We start from the raw sequence: 26388 nt of genomic DNA on the forward strand, positions 1-26388 counted from the left end.
TATGAGGAACTTAGGTCAAGTGTTATTTATTTATTTTTTTAAGATTTTATTTATTTATTTGACAGTCAGAGATCACATGTAGGCAGAGAGGCAGGCAGAGAGAGAGAGAGATGGAGAAGCAGGCTCCCTGCTGAGCAGAGAGCCCGATGTGGGGCTCCATCCCAGGACCCGGAGATCATGACCGGAGCCGAAGGCAGAGGCTTTAACCCACTGAGCCACCCAGGAGCCCCTCAAGTGTTATTATCCCCATTTTATGGATGTGGAAACTGAGCCCCGCTTAATCAAATTAATCACTTAATCAAATTAAGTGATTTGTCCCAACTGGGCACCTTAGCTGTGCCCCGATGATTCCAGATACCCTCTCAGAGCACCTTGCTCATCTCTTAGCATTCGTGTTCTGCTTTTTTCACTGTAAATTGTTGAATCTCAAAGGCATGACGGTACACGGTCCCAGGGTGGACTTGGAGCTGCGAGACAGGGTGGTGGGAACTGTAAACCCCTTAACCTCGTCTGACCAGGTTTCCTCCTCTAAACAGAAGGATGATGATTTGTGCCCTGTCTGCCTCCCAGGGCTGAGGTGGCCTGTGAGAGATGCAGTCACCCCATGCAAAGCGTCACAGCCACTAAGTGGCCTGAGCCACAGCCCTGTGGTTCCCCAGAGTTAGGAAAAAGGCCGCCAGGGCTTTGCTGGGTTCAGAGGGTCCGCCCTCTGGCTGAAGCGCCACCTTGCGGCTGAAGAGCAAACTGCCTGCGCCGGGGTCGGGAAATGGCTCCAATCCCCTTTATCCAGGATCCAGATTAGGAAAACATACCCGACATTCCTTGCATCAGACAGAGTTCCTTGAGGTGAAGCTGTTTAACCAAGTGCACTGCTAGCTACTTGGCAGACAAGTACCTCCCTGGGACACCAAAGCCAGGAATCTGGTCGAATTATTAACCCCTTCCCCTCAAACAGTGTCCCGGGAGGAAGGGCTTCTTTTCCAAGGCAGCTGCCATGCAATGGATAGATGGAGGCTGGTGGAAATGGTCTGGCTTTGTGTTACCCGATGTCATATTTATGTAACCATTTTGGTCAAGTATTGCTAAATGTTCTGTCCTTAACCCTTCTCATGTTGTTGCCTCCACTGACGGCTGATGACTGCCTGCTTTTTCAGGCTTTCTTACCCGTCCTTTTCTTTTTGTCGGCCACTAGCTAAGGAACACATACGGCGTAATCGGCAGAGTCGGACCTTTTTGGTGGAGAATGTCATAGGAGAAATCTGGTCGGAGCTGGAGGAAGGTAGCGTCCTTGAATGTCCTTTGCCCTTTGCTGGATTTGTTCTGTGTGCTGCCAGCAAAAATGCATTCCTGTTGGTTCCTTTGGCACTTGGGGAAAATGTTTGGAAGCAGGTGGTTTTAAAGACCACCTGCCCAAGGAGAGCTCTTTTGGAGCTATAATTCTGCATGTTATAAAACCATACAGACTCTTTAGAAGCGAAGTGGGAATTGGAACTGTCCAGCTCCGGATTAAGTCTTGTGTTAAACAGGAGGTCATTTTATGGTGTTATAACCTTGGCAGGGAGTTGTGTGCTTGTACATGCCAGGGATGCAGCGGCATGTGGCAGGAATGCTTCTGTCTTAAAGATCCCCTCATCCAGGTTCTTTATCGTCCCTGGTAACCGGCACTCCTGGGCAGACATCACTGCATTCTCTTCAGTCACACGCAACTTTGCTGTGCAGCTAATGTGCAAAGCCGTCGTGCTCCTGAGAAGTGTTGATGGGTGTTGGGCTGGGAATACCAAGATGGGGCTGACAAGCGGTCTGTGTAAAGGATGGCTGTCTTTGTCCCAGGCGACAAGTATGTGGTCGTGGACAGTGGCGGGGGCACCGTAGACCTGACCGTCCATCAGATACGGTTACCGGAGGGACACCTGAAAGAACTATATAAAGCAACAGGTGAGCCCCGGCATGGCTGATTTTCTCATTCCTGACAATTCTCTCATGTCAGATTTCTCTTGGTACTTCCTTTTCTTGGTTTGCTCCCGGCACGTGGGGTTCTAGGCTGAGAGGTTTCCTGTGTGGAACTGAGGAGCAAAACACAGTTAAATGTTCTCTAAAACACAAACCACCATAACTTGGGTTTTGGCATAAAATTCCTAGACACGGGAATCTTTTTTCTGAAAGTTCTGGAAGGATCTGATGGTCCCCTGATTGTCACCTGTGATTTCAAGCTATGATTAAGCTTTCTAGGGAGGTCGTGGGATACCTGATCTTGGATCAAAGTTGCCAAAGCAAGGCACAGGCTCTCTCCCTCAGTGGGGTGGGGGGGGGGGATGAGTCATTAACAGATCCGGGGATCTAGGTGGGCCTACTGATTTTCAGGCCTTGTCCTTAGATTTCTTGGGCGTTAATACTGTGATGCTCCTACTTAGTTATATGTATCCATTTTATTTAACATGAAGTAGTATTATGGGGTTCCCGACTGGCTCAGTCGGTAGAGCATGCGACTCTCCAGCTTGGGGTTCAACCCGTGTTGGGTATAGAGAGGACTTAAAAATAAAATCTTTAAAAAATAAAATAAAATGTAATGGCTTTTGAACAGCTTGTTGACGGGTAATTCTGTAGGAAAAAGTTTCTCCACCTGGTAGGAAAAGAACCCAAGGGTTTTAAAGCAGAAGTAAAAATTCAGAGCTGCAGTCTGTTGGCGAACTGGGTCTACGTCGCACTACTTGGAGTTTCCGAGAAGAACACAGGGTACGCAGTTGCCCAGAGTTTGGATTCAGTCTGGCAGTTTCTAACATGGGGGGCTCTCCTTTTGTTCCTGACCCAGGTGGACCCTATGGATCCTTAGGAGTAGATTATGAGTTTGAAAAACTTCTGTGTAAAATATTCGGAGAGGATTTTATCGAACAATTCAAAATCAAGCGTCCGGCGGCCTGGGTTGACCTAATGATTGCATTTGAGTCTCGTAAAAGGGCAGCTGCCCCAGACCGAACTAACCCACTGAACATCACCCTGCCCTTCTCCTTCATCGACTACTACAAGAAGTTCCGAGGGCACAGCGTGGAGCACGCCTTGAGGAAGAGCAAGTGAGTTGGACTCACCAATGGCTTAAGCCATTCTAGAGGGTGGGTGGTGTTGATGGGAGGGAAGAAGCGGGGTGGGGGGGGTGTAGACTCTGCCTTCCAGTCCTAAGAGAAGCTGTTTGACCTAGGGCAAGTGACTCAGCTTCTCTGTTCTTAAGTTTTGCATCTGGAAAACGGAGATGATGGTTCCACTTACCTCGAAGGTTTGTCGTGAGGATGAAGTGAATTCATACCTTAGGCACTTAGCACAATGCCTGGGACCTGGAGAGTACTGTGTGTGTGTGTCAGCTTTTATTAGGTACTAATAATTAAGTTTTGTGAAAGCAGGGAATTTTGTGGGTTCTGGTCCCTGCTGTATCCCCAGTATCTGCACCAGAATCTGGTACAGACATAGCAGGTTCTCCGTAAATTTTTGTTGAACGAATCCCGTGGGATTCCGGGTTTCCTGTTACTCTGAGTCCCTTGGCTGCAGGCAAGTGTTTGTCGTTCAGCTTGTTGCAAAAATGAACATTTGGAAGCTGTTTTAAAGCTGAATTACAAAATTAATAGACAAAAATTCTAAGTTTCTCAAAGTCTTTTTAGAGTGAAAAATTTCAAACATTTCTTGTGCAAAATGAGCCTTCATGATTCAGCTTCAACAGCTGTCAGTTTCCAGCTAACCTAAATCCTTGTGTACGCATTTTTTTTTTTTAAAGATTTTATTTATTTATTTGACAGACAGAGATCACAAGTAGGCAGAGAGGCAGGCAGAGAGAGAGAGAGAGAGAGGAGGAAGCAGGCTCTCCACGGAGCAGACAGCCCAATGCGGGGCTCGATCTCAGGACCCTGGGATCATGACCTGAGCTGAAGGCAGAGGCTTTAACCCACTGAGCCACCCAGGCGCCCCTTGTGTACGCATTTTAAAGCAAATCTGACCATCATCTAACCCATAAATATGTCGGAACGTATCTCTAAGGGAGGTAATGTTAAAATCATAGCCCTGACACTATTATCATGATCACACTTAAAACAAGCCATTCTTCTATATCCTCAAATACCCAGTTAACATTAAAATTTCTCCCATTGTCTTCTAATTTTCTTCAGTTTGCGTTAATATCCAAAAGATGGCTATACATAGCAATTCTCTGATATGCCCTTCACTCCCTTTAATATGGAGGTTCCCCCTCTTGTTTTTTCCTGATGGTTTATTAAGTGATAAAGCTGATTGTCCCATAGTGTTTCCTCCAGTCGGGGGTTTTTGCTCAGTGCACGCCCACATCACATGTTTGGCCTCCTGGTATTTTTTTTTTTAATTTTTTAAATTAATTAATTAATTAATTTATTTATTTATTACAAATTGGCAGGTTGAGCTGGAGATTTGGTCAGACTCAAGTTTGCTCAGTGGTTTTGCTTGCCCTGACTTTCACATAGGAAAGACAAGATATAGGCTTGGTTCTTTCCTTTCATTTATAAATTTTTTGTTAAAAAATACTGGGTTGATTTCCTACCATTCTCCTGAGTGACAAATGCATTTTCTTTTTTGTGTGGGGACACAAGCGGAGTAGCGTTAAGATTTCATGGATTTAGGCATAGTTGATGTATATGAAACTAGGGCAGTTTTATCCCGATGGATAGTCAGAATGCCCCATCTTGGCCAGTAGGAGCCCTTCAAGTTGGCTTCTGTGTCCCATTGATTCAATGTGTTGGTCTTCTGGTCTTCTGGTCGGACTTCCAGTTAGAAAAGACGCTCCTGGCTCATCTTGTATATTCCGCATCCCAGACCGGCAATCGGCCATTTCTCTAAGAAGCCTGGGTTCTGTTTAAAAGAGACAAAGCTGATGTGATTTTAGGTCTTCTTGCCCTTGGAGCAGGGTCCTGGCCAGACTCATACTATGCTCATGTTCTCTCTGTCCACCAGCCACCCCCACAGAGGCCCGTCTCTGTGCACCTAGACTGGGTATTGTTCAAGTTGAATCTCAAGTCTGCTCCCATAGTTCTGGGGCCTGTCAGCTCTCCTTCGGGGAAAACTGGCCACAACCAGCCACCGGCTCATTCTACACCATCCCACACTGTCCTACGGCCGAGGCCACAGGAAGGCTGCCTGGTCAGGGAGCCTGGCAGCGTCTCGACCGTGATTCTAGGAAGCAGCTGATGCATGCTTTGCTTTACGGACAGAGACCCCATTCTCTTGGCCTCTTTGAACTTGAGAAAGGGCTGGTATGTGCTGTAACAAACAGTCTCTGGCATTTCTTTAGTGCCAGAAAGTTTCCAAAGTGTTTTCACAGATGTGGCATTGAACTTCATCTTCACAACAACCCCTGTGAGGGGGGTAAGACAAGTTGTATTATCCTTGATTTCCAGACCAGAGACTAGGGCTCAGAGCAAAGGCAACCCAACTTGCCCCCAAAGTCCCATAACCTCTGGGTGGCGGAGGCCGTCCTGGAGCCCAGCGATCCTGATTCCCAGTCCAGTGCTCTTTCTGTTCCATGGCATTGCTTTGGATGTTCTGCGCCTTTGATGGAGAAGGGAGCATCCCGGTAGGCTTGGGCTCATCACTGTCATGGGACAGGTGCCTGCGGGGCTGAAGGGAATGGACCTGAGCCCCAGGCTCATGGTCTCATGCAGCACAGTGGACGCACCCCATGAGCCTTTAATGGACTCGAATCGGACTATTGCTCGATTAAAACGTGTTGTCATTCAAACGAGAAAGACCCCTTTCATTCTTTCCCTATCTTTTGCACTGGACTTTGGCTTCCACCACCCCAAGGGACATGGAAGAGGCTGAGTCTTAGCTTTTGTGCAACTAAGGGTCCAGGTTCTGGCAGTTGAGGATATTTCCGGGGACTTTGGAGCCTTTCTGCTCCCTCTAGTGTGACAGCTCTTCTGACAGGGCCCGTCTCTGTGCACCTAGACTGGGTATCGTTCACGCACTCACTGCTTATTTCTGTCTGTGCCACACCCCCGCAGTGTGGATTTTGTGAAGTGGTCCTCACAAGGGATGCTGAGGATGAGTCCAGATGCCATGAACGCTCTTTTTAAGCCAACCATTGACAGCATCATTGAGCATCTCCGTAAGTATCAGCCAGTGCTCGGCCACTCAATGGGGCAGACCCAGGAAGGGGGACGGACTTTTCTAGCATCACTAGCTAGTGTGTGTGAAGTCAGGTTGGCAGGGGCTCTGGGACTGCGAGGCACAGGTTGGGGCCTGGGCAGGAGCAGACGGGGCCTGGGTATGTGTGTGGGAGCCTGGAGACAGGCTTTCCAGATGCTTCTCCGCAGGCACTATAAAGCAGCCCAGAGCCTGTCTTCACCTTGGCCTTGAGTTTGACTTCAAAAGTCAGGGTGCTGGGAGCTCAGCAGCATTATTCTCCTGGAGTGACAGGGCCTAGGGAATGGATTGTCTTTGCTTGGTCGGGATGCCTTAGGATCTGTAATCTTTGCTGGGGAGGAGGACCAGTCATGTGGGCATGGAAAGGTCTCCCACAAGGGGGCAAACATTCTGGCCCTGTGGTCACTGTTTTACCTCCATGGCCCTCTCTTGGGGACACGCAGGAGACTCACTGGGGACCTTTTTAAATATCCCAGCGCCCCCTCCACTTCCTACCCCACACCTACCAAATCAAACCCCTTTGAAAACCAAAGGATGATTTTTAGAACACCCTTCCATGACTGCCTTCAGAGGACCCCAGGCGGGGAGAATGTTGGGAGTCTTCATCGATGCCTAAAAAACCGTCACTATCTCGCCATAAAAATGAGTTTCTACTTATCAGCAGCTTTGGTCGTTATTCCTGAACGTCCTGGTGTGCAAACCCCAGACCAGCTCTACAAAGCTTCAGTCCCATCAGCTCAGCCATATCTGTCCCCCGGGGGGGGGGTGCCCAGGGGGTTGGTCTATTTCCGCCCCATTCATGGGGCCACCAGTCCCCCTAGCCAGCTGGCTTTGGGTGCCAGAACATTGTCCCTCTTCGTTTTCAGGGGACCTGTTTCAGAAGCCCGAGGTGTCCACGGTCAAGTTCCTCTTCCTGGTGGGAGGCTTTGCTGAGGCGCCCCTCCTGCAGCAGGCGGTGCAGGCCGCCTTCGGCGACAAGTGCCGCATCATCATCCCCCAGGACGTGGGCCTCACCATCCTCAAGGGCGCCGTCCTCTTCGGCCTGGACCCCGCTGTCATCAAGGTGCGCCGGTCGCCGCTCACCTACGGGGTGGGCGTGCTGAACCGCTACGTGGAGGGCAAGCACCCGCCCGAGAAGCTGCTGGTGAAGGACGGCACTCGCTGGTGCACCGACGTCTTCGATAAGTTCATCTCCGCCGACCAGTCGGTGGCCCTGGGGGAGCTGGTCAAACGGAGCTACACCCCGGCCAAGCCCTCGCAGCTGGTCATCGTCATCAACATCTACAGCTCAGAGCACGATGACGTGAGCTTCATCACCGACCCGGGGGTGAAGAAGTGCGGCACCCTCCGCCTGGACCTCACGGGGACCAGCGGCGCCGCCGTGCCTGCCCGGAGGGAGATCCAGACCCTCATGCAGTTCGGGGACACAGAGATCAAGGCCACGGCTGTGGATATAGCCACCTCGAAGAGCGTCAAGGTTGGGATTGACTTCTTAAATTACTAACAGGTGCGCCCCACCCCGCTGCCTGCCCTCCCTGGGACTCCGTTCCCCTGCATCCGCTGACCTCAACCCTGACTGTTCTTTCTCTGTCCTTGACCCTCAGCATTGCCCACCTGAATTTCAGCAGGGAAGATGGGAACCACGAGGGCTAAAAAATGATTAGGGATTTTTGAGGGCACACTGGAGTCAGAAAAAGCTGTCGGAAATGGAGCTTGAGGTTTGGGAATAAGAATTCTGAGGATCCTGGGGGAGCAGCTGGTTTCCATAGGTGCCCAGTGGTGAATGGTGAAACATCCGCCCGACGCAGGGGTGCAGCCCGTTTCTGTAGCAGTCACCCAGCTTGCTTTGAACGGATCTCTGTTAGGGTGGCCTCGTCTATTTGAGACTTTCTACGTGTTTTGGATGGCAGTCAGTATAAAATGCGGTCCATCTGCAGTTCATTTCTTTTTGTCCTCCTGTGATGGAAAGCGAGGACTCAGTGGGAGCTGGGAGCCTGCTTACCCGGCGGCAGAGGCCTGCCCACGCTGGGCACTATTTTAGATTCTCATAATTTCCATTCTGAATAGGTTCAGGGAGGAGTTAAATATCGCCTGAGCTCATCTACGAGGATTCGAGTGAGTGGGAGAGCTGACACGTTCCCTTTTCGGCAGGTGAACGCTTGCTTGGAGGGAAACGGAATTTAGGTGCTGCTGATTTATCCCAGATCATCTGCTGTGGCATCGTTCCCCGATGCCGGATCCTGATTTCTGAATCCATAAGTAATTCAAGCCATCCTGGGGAGGCTTCTGTGCCCCGGGGGGAGGGGGGGGGGATGGGCGTATAGTTTGCCTTGTTCCCATCAGCCCAGGAGTCTGGAACAGCCCCTCACCTCGACAAGGGTCCATGTTTTAAATTAAGCCCCCCCCCCCATCTCCCAAGGAGTTTTGGCCCCACAGTACCACATTTCAAAAAGAATACACTGGTGATACATGGGTAGAGAGTCTGTACTATGAAAGGTCTCTCTAAAATCTTCATTTTTTAAAGCTTAACTAAAAGGAATTCATAGTCTATACATGATGAATTCAGCCAGGTCTTTCCAAAGCTGATCTGTGGGCCCCCCTGGAGAGAACTGCCTGAGTGCCTCTTAAAAGCAGGTTTCTGGATCCTATTCCTTTTACAAATTGAAGTCAAGTCTTGGGAAGCTCAGGGGGGGACAGGATTTGTATGTTTAGTAGACACCACAGAGGACCGTGGGTCCATGGGAATCTGAGAACCCCTAACTTCAGGTTTTGTTGGAAGCTGAAGCGTACACCAGCGCCTGCAGTGTCCCCCCCTTGGGGAGAGGATTTCCAAGTGAAGAGCCGGGGGTCCGTGCCCTGCCCTGTCTGAGTGGGGTTGGGGCTCCACGTGGCTTGGGGGTGGTTCTGTTCACCCTCACGCCTGGGCCTGCGAAGGAGGAAGGTTGGAAGGGACCCTAAGAACGAGCTGGGGAACCAACTGGTGTGTCTGCTGGAGCTCACTCCGATTTGAAATCCCTGGAGGCATGCATAATGAAGGAACAGAGGATGCGCTAAGGCGCTGGCTTGGAAGGCAAGCTGGATTCGCAAATCCATTACCATGGCCGGGACGCAGATTCCAAATAGCATTTCCAGTTTCATTTGAACTTGTCTTTCCACACCACCTGCTGCAGAATTCCCTGCTAGAGTGTGAAACATGAACAGGCCGCTGACCTAGAGGATGCGAGTCCTGTCCTTTCCCTCCGTAGCGGGATTGCACGTCTGGGCACACAGGGGTGTTTGCTGGGGCTCTCTTGCTGCCTGCTCTGCTTCAAAAGCTAAATGTTCTGGGTCTTTCTTTGGTGTTGCCAGCCATACTCTGGCAAATAAGACTTCTCAAGTTAGTTATAAGTAATATAATTTTATGTACATATGATATTAGAATATTGTACAGAATCTTGATTTCTACAATGTGCTTTTCTTGTTAAAAAAAAAAGGGAGAAATGCTCTTTGAATTTTGTTGATGACATTGCTGCCTTTCTTTTCCCATGGCTTCATTTTTTTAATTGCACTTACTTACCGATTTGCACCTGATACTAAGCTTATGGACTATGTACGCGGGACTGAGCCAGAGTCAGAGGTGCCGAGGCTCCGAATACTCTGGAAAAAGAAAAGGGAGACACCAGCGGGATCCACAGCTTCGTCAGACCTTGCTTCCCTCACATCCTTCCCAAAGGCTCACAGTTTATATTGAAAGGAGCATAATCATGTATTGATTTTCCCCTCCAGTCTTTGAAAGCTGAGCATGCTGGTTCTAGGCACCACGTGACTGTGCAGGACAATATATGAAAACTCTGTGCATCCCTGCAGGGGGGTCGACTTCTTCTCATGGGGCAGAGCAGTTGCTCTGACGGTCCGGCGTGGTCTCCATGTGCAGGGCTGTCAGTCCAGCAGGGTTCGAGGACGGGATTGAGTGGTGCACAAATCCAGATGTTCCACTCAATTAAGTGTATGTTTGAGTAATTTAGTGAAGTCTTTTTTTTTTTTTTTTTTTTTTTTTTGGCTAATGTAAGACCTTTCCCACCTTGCACTGAGGATATCTCTTTGTCTGATTTCTCTTTAGCGATTGGTTGAATTCTGCATATGTCAAGCAGGTGTTGGAGGGGGTGATAACTTCACTGGACTTTGTTCTGGCCCCAGAAATGCAGCCCCGATAGTCAGTCTTCTTAAAGGGACTCCCGAAATCCGTCCCTCCTCTCCTTCCTGCCCACGGAAATATTCTAGAATGAGAACACTGGATAAATAACGCGGACACATTTTCTGATCTTAGAAAGTTCCTAAAAGGCCTGTTGTCTTGACCATTTCTCAGCTGTCCTTGACATATTATCTGAGGTTCGTGTTTTCGCAGCAGAACTTTGGAAGGATTGCTTTTCTAAATGCCCTCTGTACACAGGCAGTAGTAAATGCTGAATGCCAGACAAGTCACAGACAAGATAGGGAAGAGAAGGAGACACACAGGCACTCGCCCAGAGTCGGAGATTGAGTCCAGATTGAGTCTGGACTAAGCTTGAGTCTAGATTGCAGAGCCTGCCCGCCCCCTAGGATGTTATTTAGATCAAGTTTAGCTTTTAGAGTCTAGGTCTGGTTAATTGCCAGGGTGGCAAAGAGTCGCATGCGCCTATATAAACAGGAGTCCAAGTGCACTATTAGTCGAAGATCGAATTTCACACTGTAGAGTTGAAGTAGCTGTAAGCTGCGTATTTATGCTGAGAAATGACTAAGTGGATGACTCGTATAAAAGTTGTCCGCTATGTCACACCTCTCATCTGCTTGGAACATGGAACTTTATTCTAAAATATCAGCCATTGGGGTCTTGTTCGCTGCAAGATGAATTCACCCTCTACGGAACTTTGCAGCTGTTCATGACGTGACGAGATTGTACTGCAAGCTCTGTCTTCACAGATGTCTAATAAAGCAAAACTCTGGATCTCGTGTGGCCCCCAATTTTTTTTTTCTGCATATGAATTCATGAATGGAATCATAGATGTATCATCTCTGACTTCCCCCTCTTCCCCGTCTCACTCCGATGGAGACTGATTTTCAGGTCTTTTCTTAAATGTTGCAAGCTTTTAAAATTAACTTTCATTCGAACAAGACTGGGTCCTTTGCTGGGAACCAAGGCTTCATCCATGTTCATGAGCCCTTTTCCCTCCAAGCTACAGAAAGTGGGCTAGGCAGACAGAAGGCAGAGGAGCTGGGGCAGCGGCTGACCAAGGGTACCACACCCAAATGCAAATGGTTGAAAACAAAGCAGATGGGGCTTAGCCCTCCCATCCTGGCAGGCACTCCAGACCGGCTGTCAACTAGAGCCTTGAGTTGACTCCAGGCTCTGTGTCTGGGTCATCCTCCAGAGCTGGCTTTAGTAGCTTCCGGAGAGTCTGTGGTGGAGTCCTGAGGACACCCACGGGGGTTCAAATGGTTCCTTCCTAAGTGGGCAGCTCCCCCAGCCTTCATCTGAGGTTCAACTCCCAGGAAGTAGGTGTGGGGCACGGTGGGGGCGGGGAGGCAGGGAAACAGATCGGTTGGAAGGTAGTGCTCTTGGGTGATCAGGGGTCAGTTGTAAGCACAGGGCCCCCCTGGTACTAGCTATCTGGAAAGGCCCTCATTCTCGCTGTCTGGGTCGCTGGTGGGCATCCTGGCTTCAATCCAGTGAGATGAAAGCTCAGGCCCCTTTTAGCTCCCCCAAAATGCGGATGATCAGAAAGCAGGATGGCTCCGCTTCCCTGGCGCCGCCCTCTTCATTTTGGTGCTTTGCCCCTTTTCTGTCCCACTCCCTGTTCCTCCCCTCTGAAGACGGAGGACTAGGGGGAGGAGTGTGATGGGAAGTCCCCACCCACACAGGCCGCTCCTTCCCTCCCAGGCTGCTTGCTGCCCCCTCACAACCCCTCTCTGCCGCTCTGACTCCGGAGAGGAAGGCGGGGTGCCAACCCTCTTACCTCCCGCCCCGCCCCGGGCCGCGCCAGTGCTGGTCAACAGCAGAAAAGGCAGCTGTGACCTAGATCCTCTCACGTTGCTCTCCCTCCAGTTCCCAAACCCAGAGGGGCCCAGCGCGGGGAGACCAGGTACCAAGAATCAGATAGGAGAACAACTTCAGAGGCCAAGTAGCTGTTGGGAAACCCCTGAACTTCACGCCCGGGGGCTGACGCTGAGCTGGGAGCGCGGCGGGGTGGGGGGCGGGGGCGGCAAGGACCCCCCCATCCACTCGGGTTGACCCAAGCCCCAGGCCGGCGGGGGGAGGGGGCTCGCGTCCTGTTTGGGCGGGCTCGCGAGGGGGAGGGGTAGCAGGGAGGGTCCGGCCCCTCCTTTGCCCTTCCTCCCGCTCCCCCGGGGTGGGGTGGGGCTGGTGAGCGCACAAAGGCCAGGAGCGCTGGCGGACAGGGTCGGCCTGGAGGGCAGGAGGCCTGGCTGGCAGCGATCCGGGCTGGTCCAGGTGAGGACGCGGGACTGCGGCTGCCCCGGGACAGGAGGCAGGAGGGGGCCGGGAGCTGTGACGGAGCTTACCGACCCCTCAGGGCCCCCACCCCCAGCACACATCCTGTCCACGCTCTTCCTCTCCGATTCCACCTCCTCCAGGCAGCTGCCCGGGCTGCTACCCACCCTCACCGGACCCCGCCCCCTCGCCAGGGCCACGCCTTCGGGTAACATAGCCCTGCCCTCAGAATGTGGATGTCCTGCGTCCGTTCATAGGTCCTTGGATGGGAGAGCCCTCGAATAAGTTCCTTAGCCTCCCGGTGCCTTTCCCCCTCATCTATAAGTGGGAGACAGAAACAGGAACTAATCCTAGGGCAGCGAGGGTTTTACAGGAGTGCAGGCCCCTGTCAGCGGTGTCCTAGCAAGTGTCCTGTAAGTGAGCGTGTTTAAAATTCCCACCACTGCTGACTAAACACGGACCGCCGCCCTCCGCTCCACCCCGAGACCACCCATCCTGGCCTCGAAGACCCCACTTCGGAGAGGTGAATCGGCTGGGAGACCTGGCACTGGACAGCATCAGCGGAAGCCCAGGGGCAGGACCTGGCCCTTTGCTGGGACCAGAAGCCATCCCGGAACGGGAAGGGGGTCTGGCTGGGGTGGCAGTAGCCGCATAAACCGATGCCAGGTGGTCAGCCCCCGCCACCCTCTGCTCACCCATCTTGGACTCCACGCCAGCTCTTAGGGACCTCTGAGCCCTTCCAGCCAGAGCTTATTCTAATTCTTCCTTGTGGGGCTGCCCAGTGTCCTGTAGGATGTTTAACAGCATCCTTGGCCTCTTAAGTCACTAGGTACTAGTAGCGCCCCATCCCCCAATTGTAATAGCCCAAAATGTCTCCGGACACTGCCCACTGTCCTGAGGGGGGCGGTGGCGGGGAGGGGCAGCAGACATCCCCATTGCTTGCGACCTTTTCCCCCTGGAGGGAGAAAGGCTCTGGGAGCGGGAGTTCTTCATCTCTTCCTTCTTCTGGGGTTCAGGGGTTCACAGGGGGGCTTCTGGGTCCCGCTCATCTATATGTTCCTAACCGCATCGCCATTGTTGGCCACGGTGTGTGTATGGTTCACCATGGCTGGCCGGCCCGCTGGCTGGCGGGTTGCTGGATGGAGGAGGTCCCAGGAAGGGAGACGCTCGCGGATGGCGATCAGACCATATGTATGTAAACTCATGTAATAGGGGAACACCTGTTGTTTTCATAACTGACACCAACTACGCCTGCCGGTTCTGCGTTATGACGGCGGCACTGCCTCTCTGTCCCAGCACCCCCGGGCAGGATCATTCTGCTCCCAAGGGCTCCGGCCACACACACAGTGAATTCCGAGGCAAGGACCCTGGATGAGATCATCTCATTCCCTCTTCCCTTCATTAACAGCGAGCGGGATCATGGAGTCTTCCAGGACCTTCATGAGACATCTGCCAATCACACCAGGCTACAGTGGTAAGTAGAGATGTGCCCCGTGGATGCGCCTGGCAGGGGAACCACGGTCCTGCTTGCCATCCCTGCCCTGGTCCACTGTCTGTGTCCTTCTGACTGGCTGGGCCAGTACGGGTGGGCACTTTAGCTTTTTAAGATACTTGTTGAAAACCTCCCTTACTGAAGATGGCTGATAACTGAGTTCAAATTAATGGAGAGATCGAACTCAGGCCAGGTCTCGCAGGATGTGGCTGGGCCTGTGGGAAGCACTTTATGGGTATCATTGCCTTCGGGCCAAGATAAGGGATAGATGCAATGGATAAGGTCCTTTTTCCCAAGGGAGCTTTCTCAAGTTTTGCGCTAGGACTGTTCTTAGGGTCCCATTCCTTCCTGGGTCCCCTAGAGGGAGAATGATCCAAATGATTTGTCTGGAATGGCTCTGGTTCTAGCACTGAAAGTCCTCAGTCCCAGGAAACCCTGAAGTCCTTGGCAAACAGGGATAGTCGGTCACTACCTAAAGGTTCTTGTCCTCAGGCTTCTGGGTTACTGAGAACTTACTTTCTGCAGTAAGTAAAAATGTCTATTAAATGGGTGTATTAGTTTCTTAAGCCTGCCGTTTAATACAAAAGATGGTTATCCTCCCCCAGGGCTGGAGGCAAGCAGTCTGAAATCAGGTGTCGCTAGGGCCATGCTCTCTCCGAAGGCTCTAGAGGAGGGTCCTTCCTTGTCTCTTCCAGTTTCTCATGGCCTTGACTGTTTGGTGACTTACGGCAGCATGGCCCCAATCTCTGCCCCCGCCACCCCCTGGTCTTCCCACGGCTCTTCTCGCGCCTTCTGCCCTGCACCTCAGTGTCTCTTCCTCAGATCCCCCTCTCTCTTCTCTTATAACAGAGTATTTTCAACAAGTGTCCTAAAAAACATAAGTGCCTGTCCTGGCCCAGCCAGCTGGCCACACTAGACAGGGGACCGAGACAGAGACAGCTGGATTTAGGGCCCTTCCCCAGACACAGATAATCTCATTCCCAAATCCTTAAAGACCCTATTTCCAGATAAGGTCACCTTCATGGGACCCATCGGTTAGGACTGGGACATATCTACTCAGGAGACACCATTTCAGCCCTCTACATAGGGTAACGATAGGTCTCTCCTAAGATTGTCCCGGCCCTTAGTAAGATTCTGGGAAGGTAGCTTGAATTCCTCTGTGTGTACATAGATACAATTACGTAAAATCTATCCAGTCACCAGGACCCCTCGGTTCCTACGATCCCCGCCCCCCAACAACACTAGGATATCTTTTAACTGCCCCAGGGTTGAGGAGCCTCTCTGGTGGGGGGAGGGCTTCGGAACAGCCTCATAATCAGATTTTTCCAGAAGTGGCTTCTCGCAGGATGTGGGAGGCAGGGTTGCTACTCTTGACTCTGAAATCAAGTTTTCTTGCGGGACGCGGGCGACATGTGGGGCTTCAGTAACGAGTGAGAGGTATTTATTTATTTTTGTTTACCCATCGAAAACCAAGTTCTTAACCAGTTTTTCTTCCTTTTGTGCTTTCAAAAACTAGTTTTATTGTGACAATGGTGTAGGCCCTGGGATTCAGCCTCCGGTTTAAATAAATGCTTGTGTTTTACCCCATACTAATTGTAGTGATTATATGTTATTTTGTGGGAAGTGGTAAAAAAATTGTTCTAGGGGGCGGGCCCCCCAGATAATGAATTTACCTTTTTTTGTGTGTCATAGGCCTCAGCTTTTAATAAGCCCCGCAATCTCCTGATGGTCCGACAAAAAACGAAAAAGGGTCCCAAATTGCATTTGGGAAGTGTCAAAGAAAATAAGCTTTCTCTCTAAAACAGATGAATAATTTCAATTACTCCTCAGACTATCATTTTGGCCCATTAAATGCTTTCCCCATTTGTGGTTCAGACTGACATCAGGGGCTTTGCTATCAAAGAATATTACTGTCATCGTCTTTGTTGAAATGGGCCTTCCCTCCCCAGCTCCAAGGTCATTTTGTGTGTGTGTGTGTGTGGCCTTGGGAGGGCCCAGTGCGGTGCAGACAACAGCGCTGCTTGTATTAATGGCCTTTGGGGAAAGGCAGTGCTGTCCGCCCGGGGAGGAAATGCCACAGAGCGGGCTGGGACTCTGGGGAGCATCTGTAGGTTCCGACTGCCTTGCTGAAGGCTCCCATTCGTTGGCTCTTGCAGGCTTCGTGCCCTACCTCTGCTGCCAGCAGGCCACCAGCAAGGACAGCATGGCCCACTGTCTGAAGATCTTCCAGGAGATCACACAGCGCTATAAAAACCAGATGGAGGAATTTCACTGCTCAGTAGCCACTGCCCGGAGGCTGAAGCCCGTCTGCTCTGAGGAGACCGTCCTGCGGGCGCTGCACCAGTATTACCGGCAATATCACCCCCTGAGTCTGGGTACCAGCCCCCCCGGAAACCAGTCCCCTTCTGCTGGGACCCAAGTGCAGGGCCCAGCAGGCCCACTGGGCTGGCCCAGGGAACAGGGAGTCCAACCCACTTTCAAATCCCCAGGCGGTGTGGTGCAAGACAGAAAGGCTTGGTTTCATCCAGTGAGAAAGAAACATCTCCTGGGGGAGAGAGCGACCCGGTCCTGGTCAGACCATAGGGTGCTGTGAATGGAGACCCCCTTCCCCCTGCATGTGGCCACGATCGCTCAGACTGCACCTGCTGTCTCAGGATGGACGCTCTGGGGTTGCTTTCCCTGTGCTGGGCACCATTATTTCAAGAGGTCAAACATGATTATTCCCATTTTAGAGATGGGGAAAGTGAGGCTGCGGAGGTAATGGCCCTTGTCTGAGTGAGGTCAGTCCTCAGCTGGAATCCAGCTGTGGCAGGCACTGGAGAACAACCATGATAACAATGACAAAACCAACTTCTGACGTGATTCTATAAGGCTAATCACAATGATTTGTCCTGGACCGTTCTTAAGGTCTAAAGGCCTATAAGAAAAGTAATGGACTCCAGAACTGTCTTTATTATTAGGACTATAGTTGTGGGACGGCTAACCACACATCTGTTGTGCTTGAAAGTTTTCCGAATCATAACAAAGAACATCTGCCCAAGAGTTTGAGATTTCGCCCAGCTCTGTGACTGTTTGCTGTGTGAACTATGGCACATGGCCTCCCCTCTCTGGACTGTAGTTCGTTCCTCCAGCGCAGGGAAGGATGGATTAGATGCTTCCCATAGTGCCTTCTGGCTCTGATTCTGGGACTCAGTGGCCTAATTCTATTCTGACCGTACCTGGAGGAGGCAGGCAGACAGGAATCTTTGATCTCACCAGTGGGAATTGGGCCAGGTCAGCCAGCCAGAGTCGTTCATGACCTGAAGGCAGATTCCTGGTGCTGAGCCTGATGTACTTTCTTCTGACCTGGATGCTTCTCCTGCTTCTTTTCTGTAAACTATCCAAGAGGCAATGTGTGAAGCTTTTTCATTAATTTGAATGAGGAGCAGGATCTGTTGAAGACAAAGAACCCGAGACTCAGGTGCAGTTTTGAAGCTTGGTTCTACCACCTCCTTACCCGGGTGACCATGACCAAGACTCTTTTAACCTCTGCAAGGCCTCCGTGTCCTGTTCATAAGGCGGAGTCAATAATGGTGTCAGCCTGTCCCAGTGTGTGAGAGAAGGAACTCCGAGGGTATTCGGAAAGCTCCTATCCAGGTGCCTGGCTCACAGAATCAACCGACCAGGGGTAGCCGCTCTGAAGGCCTCTAGAGGCCTAGGGGCTCACCAGGGTAACTGTAGGGGAGCAGCCACTGGGTGGCTTCTCAAAGCCCTCAGGAAGCATGCCATCTTTTTACAGAATGCAAAAACATCAAGAAACCCCTCTATGAGCCCCCGATCCCGGGCTGGGCTGGCTACCTCCCGAGAGCCAGGGTCACCGAATTAGGCTGCGCCACGCGGTACACTGTCATGGCCAGAAACTGCTACAGGGACTTCCTGGGCATCATGGAGCAGGCCAGGAGGGCACACCTGAAGCCATTTGAGGAGTGAGTCCGGCGTGGGGCTGGCGTGGGGCACAGCCACAGGTGACGAGAACCAGGGCCAGAGCTGGGGCTGGGCTGGGGGGGCGTTTATAGCCCCCCCCCCCCCCCCCCAGTTCTACGGCTGCTTTTCTGTTTGGTTTGTTGTACAGAAGGGGCCTTGTTGGTAATAGCAAGGCCTTCACGGGAAGCAGTGACCCTCCACCCCACCCCCCCACCCCGACCTGGCATTCTCCAGAAGCCTGCTTGCGGTCTTTGCTGGTTGCAGGGAGAGACCAAAAGTAAAAAAAACCACCGGGCCACCTGTCCTAGCAGCAACCTAAGTCCTGAGGAGGGGCATGGTAGGGCCCTGCAGAGGGGGACTGTTTGGCCTCAGTTTTCCCTCCTGCAAAATGGAGATATGATAATCCTTTAAGTTTAGGATAAATCCCTTCAGGATTTGAAAGTAAGCTGCTGTGCTCACACAGGACAGATTGTATTTCTTTTCTTTATTATTCAAAAGAGGAGTAAGTCTATGACTTTTGTCCTTTAGAATGTATGGCAAGGGGTCCACCCAACCTCCTTCCGCCCCTTCTCCAAAAGTTTTGCAGCATGAAGGATCGCTGCCCAATTGTCTGGATTTTTCTGTCCCAGGTAAGGGAGCGTTCTTTCTTTCCTGCTACTTTTATAAAGGGGATGAGATGTTTGCAGTAGCCTCCCTGCTTAGCGGTGCTGTCGGCCTGCAACTCGTCAGGATGGTTTCTCTTCCAGGTGGCAGCTGTCTTGCCCACGGGAGACCCCTGACCGAGGAACCCAGACCTCCAGTGACATGTGGCTGTGCCCAAGGGACAAGTATGTCGTGCAGCGGGAAGATTTACCTCGAGCCACTGTTCTCAGCAAAGTATGCAGAAAGCTGAGGCAGACAGCCTGCCGAGGAGAGGGGAACTTAGCAGGGGACTCAGAAACTCATCACTCTTGCGTGAGAACCAGCCCCTCCCCCACACCCAAGAGGCCCTAGGAAAATTTCAAAACCTAAGAATCCTTTCAGCTGCCACCAGCTCGCTATCTGTTTGGCAACAGCATGTCATTAATGATAAAGACCTTTCACTGCGGTGTGGGAATAAAGAAGCTACTTCTCGGCATGCTGAAGGTTTCTGTGGGGGCTGGGGGTTCCTAGGTTGTGTTGACCTTGAGAAGAGCCGGGGTGAGATTCATCTCTTCCTTACCTTGAGGTAACATTGTGCACCTGGATCAGGCTCTTATGGAAGCCCTGGCCCAGCCCACTAACCAACCAGCGGTCCCTGTCAGCCATCTTGGGTCCTGACCTGGTGGCCCGACGGTATGCCTACCCAACCCTGGTGTTTCAGAATCCCACTCCTCAGGAGACCCCGACTGGCAGACAGACACAAGATGTATTTGTTTCACAGCGCTGCTGTAACAGTACCTCACACTGGATGCCAATAAGACAACAGAAGTGTATTACCTCATGGTACTGGAAGCCAGAAATCCAAATTCAAGGTGTTAATATGGAAACCTCAAGGGAGACTCCTTCCTTACCTCTTTCTTTCCACCCCCTGGTGGTTTGCTGGAAATCCTCGGCCTTCCTCGGTACATAACTACAATCTCTATCTTTATGGTCCTGTGACGTCCCCTCTGTGTCTCTGTGTCTTCACATGGCGGTCGTCTTATAAGGATGCCAGTCACCCTGGATTAGGGCCCATCCTTTTCCAGGATGAGCGTGTCTAAGCTTAGCTCATTATACCTGCATTGAGCCCCTTTCTGAAGAAGTCCTAGGCTGAGGCATCCAGCAGCCCTCAGAAGACGTCAGATGCAGCTCGTGGAGCAGCGAGACCATCGCAGACGTCCAAAGGCTCAGTAACGGGCAGAGCCAAAACAGTACAGCACTTGGCTCCTGGGAGACCTGCCCAGGGCAGAGAAATCAGATGCCAAATCTTTAATGAGTACAAAGGACTTTGGTGAGAAAAAAGTCACCTCTCAACTGTTTTTTACGAACCTCCCAAGTGTGATTTAGCATTCCCTTCACTTAACGCAACAAACCACAGGCATCCTGTCCCGTTGGCCTGATAGAAGCCACAGATCCGTCTGTATCATGACTTTTGCTGTGTGCAAAATGTTAGTGTTGACCGTACTGTATAATGATGTAGTTATTAGAGCGACTGTATTGACACTCTAACATACGGCTATTCAATCTGTGCCTAAAGAAGCACATGGTTGGGGGGCACCTGGGTGGCTCAGTGGGTTAAGCCTCTGCCTTAGGCTCAGGTCGTGATCTCAGGGTCCTGGGATTGAGCCCCGCATTGGGCTCTCTGCCCAGCCGGGAGTCTGCTCCCCTTCTTCTCTGCCTACTTGTGATCTCTGTCAAATAAATAAATAAAATCTTAAAAAAAAAAAAAAAGATGCACGTGGTTGTTTCACAGAATTGTCCTAATACTTGGATCCTATTTCAATGTAATTAGTTTCCCTTGTAGTGTCACGTATTTTGCTTCCTGCATTTAAACACATTTATTGTGAGCAGAGGCCCACATAGTTCACCCGCCAGCCAGAGGCGCCTGGCCCAGACATGATTTCTCATCCAGAAAAACAGCCAAAGATGGATGTCCAGGGTGATTGTCGTACAAAACAAAGCAGCAGCCCTGAGTTCAGATCTCAACTCTGGGTTCTTCTGGCTGTGTGACTCCGGATGCTTGCCTTAACCTCTCTGATCCTCCAATGCCTACTTTGTAAAAGGAATGAAGATAACAAAACAGCTCACTCAGGAGCCCTGTTGATTATGGAAATAGGGAGTTTAGGCAGGTAAATCCGGTCCACACCTGCTCAGGAAGGATTGTCAATTACCCCTGGGGCAAAGGGACCCAAGAACGCAGCCGACAGGGGTTGGAGATGGGTTGGCGTTCTGTCCCTCATGGTGAGTTATTAACACAACGCGGTTCAGAACCCCGAGCTCCTGCCCACGAATGGAGGCCCTTTACCGCTGGACGTTCCTCCCAGGGATTCTACCCCGGGAGGGAGGCTGCTTGGGCATCACGGACCAGTAATAAAACCAGCAGCAGCTGCTAATGTGCTTGCTTGTGTCAGGCTCTGGCCTAAGTCCTTCCCCGGAATAACTTATTTAATTAGTATTTTTTAAACATTTTCATTTTATGAATGAATAAACTGAGGCACTTGGCTCAGGGTCACACAGACAGTAAATGGCAGGAGGTCTGAGGTCAGAGTTGGCGCACGTAACCTTCATGCCACGCTGCCACGTCGCTGCCACGTCGCTGCCATGTCACTGCCACGTCACCCCCACGTCGTGTGATCCTCTGAGGCCACTGTCACAACATGAACTACTGCTCCAAGAGCTGCTGGGTCAATTCAGAAAGAAAAGAGACGAGAGGATTCATGAGAAACCCGAAAGTATACGAAGTGCGAGAGTTGGTATAGTGGGGTTCAGGATGTCGAGGGCTGGGCTCTGGGAGGCCTCACACCTGTTTGTGCCATGTGGCTGCTGTGTGATCTGGCGGGAAAAACTCACCCACTCTGAGCCCCAGTGTCCTGTGATGATGATGTAATGAGGACGCCTTCTTCATGAGGTGATTTGAGAGGATTAAATGCATCATGAACACGAAGGGCATGGCCTGACATTTTGCCGGCACAAGGCTCACGGGCAGCCCTTGACCGAGCTGAAGGCACTGGGAAGGAACACCACCACCGGAACAAGAGTTGAGAGGTTTGAGTAAGGCCCGAGCCTGGAGGGCCTCATCTCCTTGCCCTGCCTTGCTCATCAGCCTCTCTCCCCCGCCAAGAGTTTCAACCAAGAGCTGGGGACTTGGCTTTTCCCAAAGGGCCTCTGAGTTCCTCAACCAAATTACCCCCACGTCACCCCCAACTCCTCCCCTAACAAATACTCGAAGTTTCCCCTGGTGCCCAGCCCAGAAGCAGTGCTCTATAGTAGGAGCCATCATTAGATGGGAAGACCTAGCAGGCAGAGTCCCCAACGGCCCTCTCCTTAAAAGTCTCTTTTTCTCAGCTGATGGAGATGAGCTTGGTGGGGAGATGGTGGGGTACACCAGCCTCCATCAGTCTTCCAAAAATAGCCCCTCCCCCAGAGGCTGATATGTCCCCAACAAAAGCCTGTGTTCGTATCTGGATTTAAACTAGATTTTTTGAATTCTCCAAAGGCTAAGAGCATATACTCTACCTTCCCTGGCTAGTCTGGGGTGCTATCAGGAAGGGGCACCAGGTACCCTGAAGGGACCAAATACCCAGCCCTCGTTTAGCCCTCGTTTCCGGTATGTGTTCTGAAGGTCACACCAAGGGCAAATCTGCCCAGGCTTCTCCATCTGGCTGAGGCACCCCCTGCCTTCCATAGTCCGGGTCTGGGTGACTGGCAGCTGCTAACAGACCTCTGGCTTAAGGCCATTTGAACCAAAGCCACTCCCATTTGCTTAAACTCAATACAGTTTTGGTGATTGCTTATTTTTCAACCTATTTGTATAAGGACATTTAGGAATTATTTTATAATTTGTGTACACGTTGATCACAACTGCAGCTTTGTGAAAGTTGGGGTTGTTTTATTTCTTGGTTCTCCTTTTTTCCTCATTTTTTCTAAAACCTTTTATCTAACATCTAATAAGGTTGAGAACCTTTTAGCCAATGCATCTATAAAGCTATGAAATTGATCGTGGCGAATGCAATTTTTTATTTGAATGCTCCCTCGGCCCCCTGCCCTGAAGGTGACAATCCTTTTAATCAAGACATAAATTACTAAGGCCCTTCCTTCTAAACCAAGGTTGGAAGAATTTCTCTCTAAAGGGCCAGATAGTCAAATTTTTAGGCTTCTGGGCCATCTGGTCTCCCTCGCAAATACTCAGTTCTGCCATCTTAGCAGGAAAGCAGCTATAGACAATATGTAAATGAGCAAGGGTGGCTGTGTTCCCATCAGAGTTTATTTATAGGCACTGAAATGTTAAGTTCATATAATGTTCATGTATCACAAAATAGTATTCTCCTTTTGATTTTCATTAAAAATTTTTTTTTAAAAATGTGACCATTTTTAGCTGGAGGGTCGTACACACACAGGTGGCCCATGGGTCTTCATTTGCCAGTCCCTGCCCTACACAATGAGTTAAACCAAGGAGATGGTGCTAGCCCGGAGCTAGTCACAAGTGATGCATCTCATAAGTAATTTGGGTCAAGCAGGTGCCCTCTTAAGAGAGACCCCTTTGGGGGCTCTGGAAAACAGAAGCGCCATGCTCCCAGGACACAGAACTTCGCCCAAACCAGAGCAAGATGATATGGAGCTCAGATTAGCCAGGAGGAAGCCTGCAATGGGTCGCGAGAAAAGGTAGAGACAAAGACCTGGCAGAGGCTTTTCATACCCTGCATTACAGTTAAAATCTGATTTAGGTGAAAATAGATGCACAGAAATTAAATGTGCGTGTGAGGCTTTGGTGACTAAGTTGTGTGCCCCGTAATGATAGCGTCGCCAAATTTACTCCTGTGGCTGGAAAACAAAGATGCTTTTTGAAAATTTGATTTTGTTGTTTGACAAATTGTTTTAGCTTTGCGGATAGTGCAAACCTCATTTCTGATCTGCCTGAAACAAAAATAGAACATTAAAGCGTTTAAGATTCAATCAAGGGCTTGCTGTGAGCGGCACAATATTAAAATAACAGAAAAATCAATTCAATTTTTATTTTGAACATGATTTATCACAAATAGCATTCTAATAGATAACACTGATTATATGGTAGCCAATGTAATTTATATATTCCAAGATCTACGCCTTTGTCAGAGTCATCATTAAGAAATTTGACACATATGCAGGAGAATAATAAATGTCAACTGAAATATATACCAGTTAGATATAAATGGGGTGCTGAAATGCGCGATGCTGTCACACGCTATACTTATAAGTAATAATATGCAGTCTAAAGTAGCTTGCGTTTTCAAACAAGAACTCTTTTTACGCTGTCATTTAAAATATCTCCTATATCTGAAGGTCAGGAATAAATGGCACTATTAGCATTAAAAGCTAGTAAAAGAAAAAGTAATTTGTTGTTCATTTAACATAACATGTTATGAAATAGCTTTGTAAAGTATTCATTATTTTTCCCCCATGGAGGCTGAGAAGACAGGACGAAGACGCCTTGGTTCTTAATGGAGGGCTTTGTATCACACTTTTGTTACCATTCAATCTTAACTCCGTGAGATCTTTGCAGGAATTCCGTGGTTTGTGGCAGGGGCAGGTGAACGCTAAGAAATAAAGCTGTCTTTCCCAGTGAGGTCTCTGCCGGCTCTGACAGGTGGTTGCCTGGGTCCTGGGTCTCATCGGTAGTGCCATTTGGTCCAGGCGTGACCGACAGGACACTGGGGACAAGTGGCAAGACGGTCAGACGCTGAAGATGGAATTTTTTGATGTGACAGATGCAAATTCCCAAGATAGAGAGGAGGGAGGTGCTTGCTGTGTGTCTCGGGAGCAGTGGCTGATAAATCAGGAGCTGAATGCAAATCAGACATGGAACCATCTTGGGGTCCCAGAAACCACCCGGTCATCTCTCACCGGCAACCCCTCCTACCAGCCACAGCTTCTGAACTCCAAAATATTGGAAACCTCTCTTTCCCTTTTTTCTTTTAAAATTGGATACAAAGTTAAAACTCCAAAAAATAGCATGGACAAACACCTCTCTGACCACCGTGTGGAATTAGCAGTGATGAGTTTTTTTGGTCATATTGGCTGTGCATCCTATTGTAACAAAAAATAAATAATAATAATTATGTAATTATAATTATGGAAGTTAATACTAGGGATTCTGAATGTCCATGTTCTGGTATTTTGTAGTGTGTATGCGGTGGGTAGCAGTAACAATGTACATAAATGGTAATTTCTGTATCTAAATGGTGTCTTCCCAACATTTGCTTTTCTTCCCAACAGGGCCCTGGGGAAAATCTACCCCTATTGATGTATTGACCTACCCATATTGATACATATGGACCCTTCATTTCTTTTTTATTGCTAAAAACAGTGTAATGGGTACAAATGTCATGTTAATTTCATTCATATTCTGCTCGTTACCGGCAAAGGTAACTCAAACATTCATTTTTTTAGAAAATTTTTTTAAAGATTTTACTTATTTATTTGACAGACAGAGATCACAAGTAGGCAAAGAGGCAGGCAGAGAGAGAGAGAGAGGAAGGGAAGCAGGCTCCCTGCTGAGCAGAGAGTCCGATGCGGGGCTCGATCCCAGGACCCTGAGATCATGACCTGAACTGAAGGCAGAGGCTTTAACCCACTGAGCCACCCAGGTGCCCCATTTATTTTTTTAAATTAAAAAATTTTTTTAAAGATTTTATTTTATTCATTCCAGAGAGAGAGTGAGAGAGATGGAGAGTGCGAGAGAGCACAGCGGGAGGAGCCGAGGGAGATGGACAGCAGACTCTGTGCTGAGCGCGGAGCCCCATGCGGGGCTCAATCTCCCTCTGCCTCTTCCCCAGCTTATGTTGTCTCGCTCGCTCTCTCCCTCAAATAAATAAATAAAATCTTAAAAAATAATAATAAAAATAAATAAAGTAAAAATGAGAAGAAAAAAATGCCTAGAATTGGCAAACAACTTGGACAATGTACAGAGAAAGACAGACAAAGGCCATAAAACACGGAAAAGATGTTCACCCTCATTCCTAGGAAAACAAACACAAATTACAGTTTATGGAACAGCACTTCAGTCTACCGAGTTCAAAACTGGTTAGACAATTGCCCATGCGCGGAAGGGTGCGAAGCGCTCTCCGGTCGGCAGGGGCCGAGTGAAATTACCAGTATTTGGCTTTCTTGGCCTACAAGGCCTGCAAATCGGTCTGGGTGAGCGCCCCGTGGTGTTGGCTGGAGTGTTGGTTGGTATGTTGGCCACAGAGGGCAACTTGCGAATCCCGACCAAAGGAAATCTAGCCTCGACATTTACCGGACCAATTTTTACGATGTAAAAGCATCATAAAAGATAGTAGTTGCATGAATATTCCTAATGCGGAAGTGCTGGAAAACACTTCTAGGTCCATTAACATAGACACCCGCCCCCACACGTTCCTCGGTGCAAACGATGAAGCTGTAAAAAGAATGAAGAGCCTCTCTCCGTATCATGAGAGAATGATAGCCGGTTTATTGAGAGTGCAAAAAGCAAAGTGAATGGTACCTATTGTGTCCTACCCTTGGTCTGAAATAAAAAATGTGGGGCTGGGACTGGGGCTGGAGCTGACTGTGTGAGATGGCCACATGTGTGTATGTGTTGAATATTTCCGGGAAAACAAACAAACAAACAAACAAACTGGTTGTCTCTGGGGAAAGG

At 49.9% G+C, this 26388-nt stretch overlaps 2 protein-coding genes across 5 annotated transcripts in view; both read left to right on the forward strand.

The window, feature by feature from the left end:
* Positions 1-11116, forward strand: part of HSPA12A (heat shock protein family A (Hsp70) member 12A) — a 155066-nt gene extending 143950 nt beyond the window's left edge. For both annotated transcript variants that reach the window (XM_004751854.2, XM_045068922.1), the window contains 5 exons: positions 1193-1279; positions 1831-1935; positions 2810-3068; positions 6012-6115; positions 7020-11116. In XM_004751854.2, coding sequence (XP_004751911.1) covers positions 1193-1279; positions 1831-1935; positions 2810-3068; positions 6012-6115; positions 7020-7657 — 1193 coding nt within the window. In that variant the 3' untranslated portion in view covers positions 7658-11116. The remainder of the gene's footprint in view (positions 1-1192; positions 1280-1830; positions 1936-2809; positions 3069-6011; positions 6116-7019) is intronic.
* A 989-nt stretch (positions 11117-12105) lies between these two features.
* On the forward strand, positions 12106-20356 carry CUNH10orf82 (chromosome unknown C10orf82 homolog). Of its 3 annotated transcripts, none has more exons than XM_013055769.2 (6): positions 12106-12251; positions 14028-14093; positions 16268-16486; positions 17890-18076; positions 18603-18703; positions 18821-20356. In XM_013055769.2, exons 2-6 carry the CDS (start codon positions 14039-14041, stop codon positions 18964-18966), a joined length of 708 nt encoding a protein of 235 aa, XP_012911223.1. In that variant the 5' UTR covers positions 12106-12251; positions 14028-14038; the 3' UTR covers positions 18967-20356. The 3 variants fall into 3 exon arrangements, with proteins under 3 accessions (XP_012911223.1, XP_012911222.1, XP_004751914.2); XM_013055768.2 differs by lacking the exon at positions 12106-12251 and adding an exon at positions 12532-12619 and having other exon boundaries at positions 18821-20355; XM_004751857.3 differs by lacking the exon at positions 12106-12251 and adding an exon at positions 12630-12827.
* Positions 20357-26388: the final 6032 nt, after the last annotated feature.

This window comes from Mustela putorius, unplaced genomic scaffold, assembly GCF_011764305.1.
Source record: "Mustela putorius furo isolate JIRA1106 unplaced genomic scaffold, ASM1176430v1.1 tig00003909_pilon_pilon_pilon, whole genome shotgun sequence".
Taxonomy (NCBI): Eukaryota; Metazoa; Chordata; class Mammalia; order Carnivora; family Mustelidae; genus Mustela; species Mustela putorius.

Bases quoted from the DNA above. Each gene is read 5' to 3' on its own strand.
- CUNH10orf82 (XM_013055769.2), top strand. From the start codon at position 14,039: ATGGAGTCTTCCAGGACCTTCATGAGACATCTGCCAATCACACCAGGC. The intron at 16,487-17,889 runs GTACCAGCCCCC...ATCTTTTTACAG, and splicing joins ATATCACCCCCTGAGTCTGG to AATGCAAAAACATCAAGAAA. The intron at 18,077-18,602 runs GTGAGTCCGGCG...TTTGTCCTTTAG, and splicing joins CACCTGAAGCCATTTGAGGA to AATGTATGGCAAGGGGTCCA.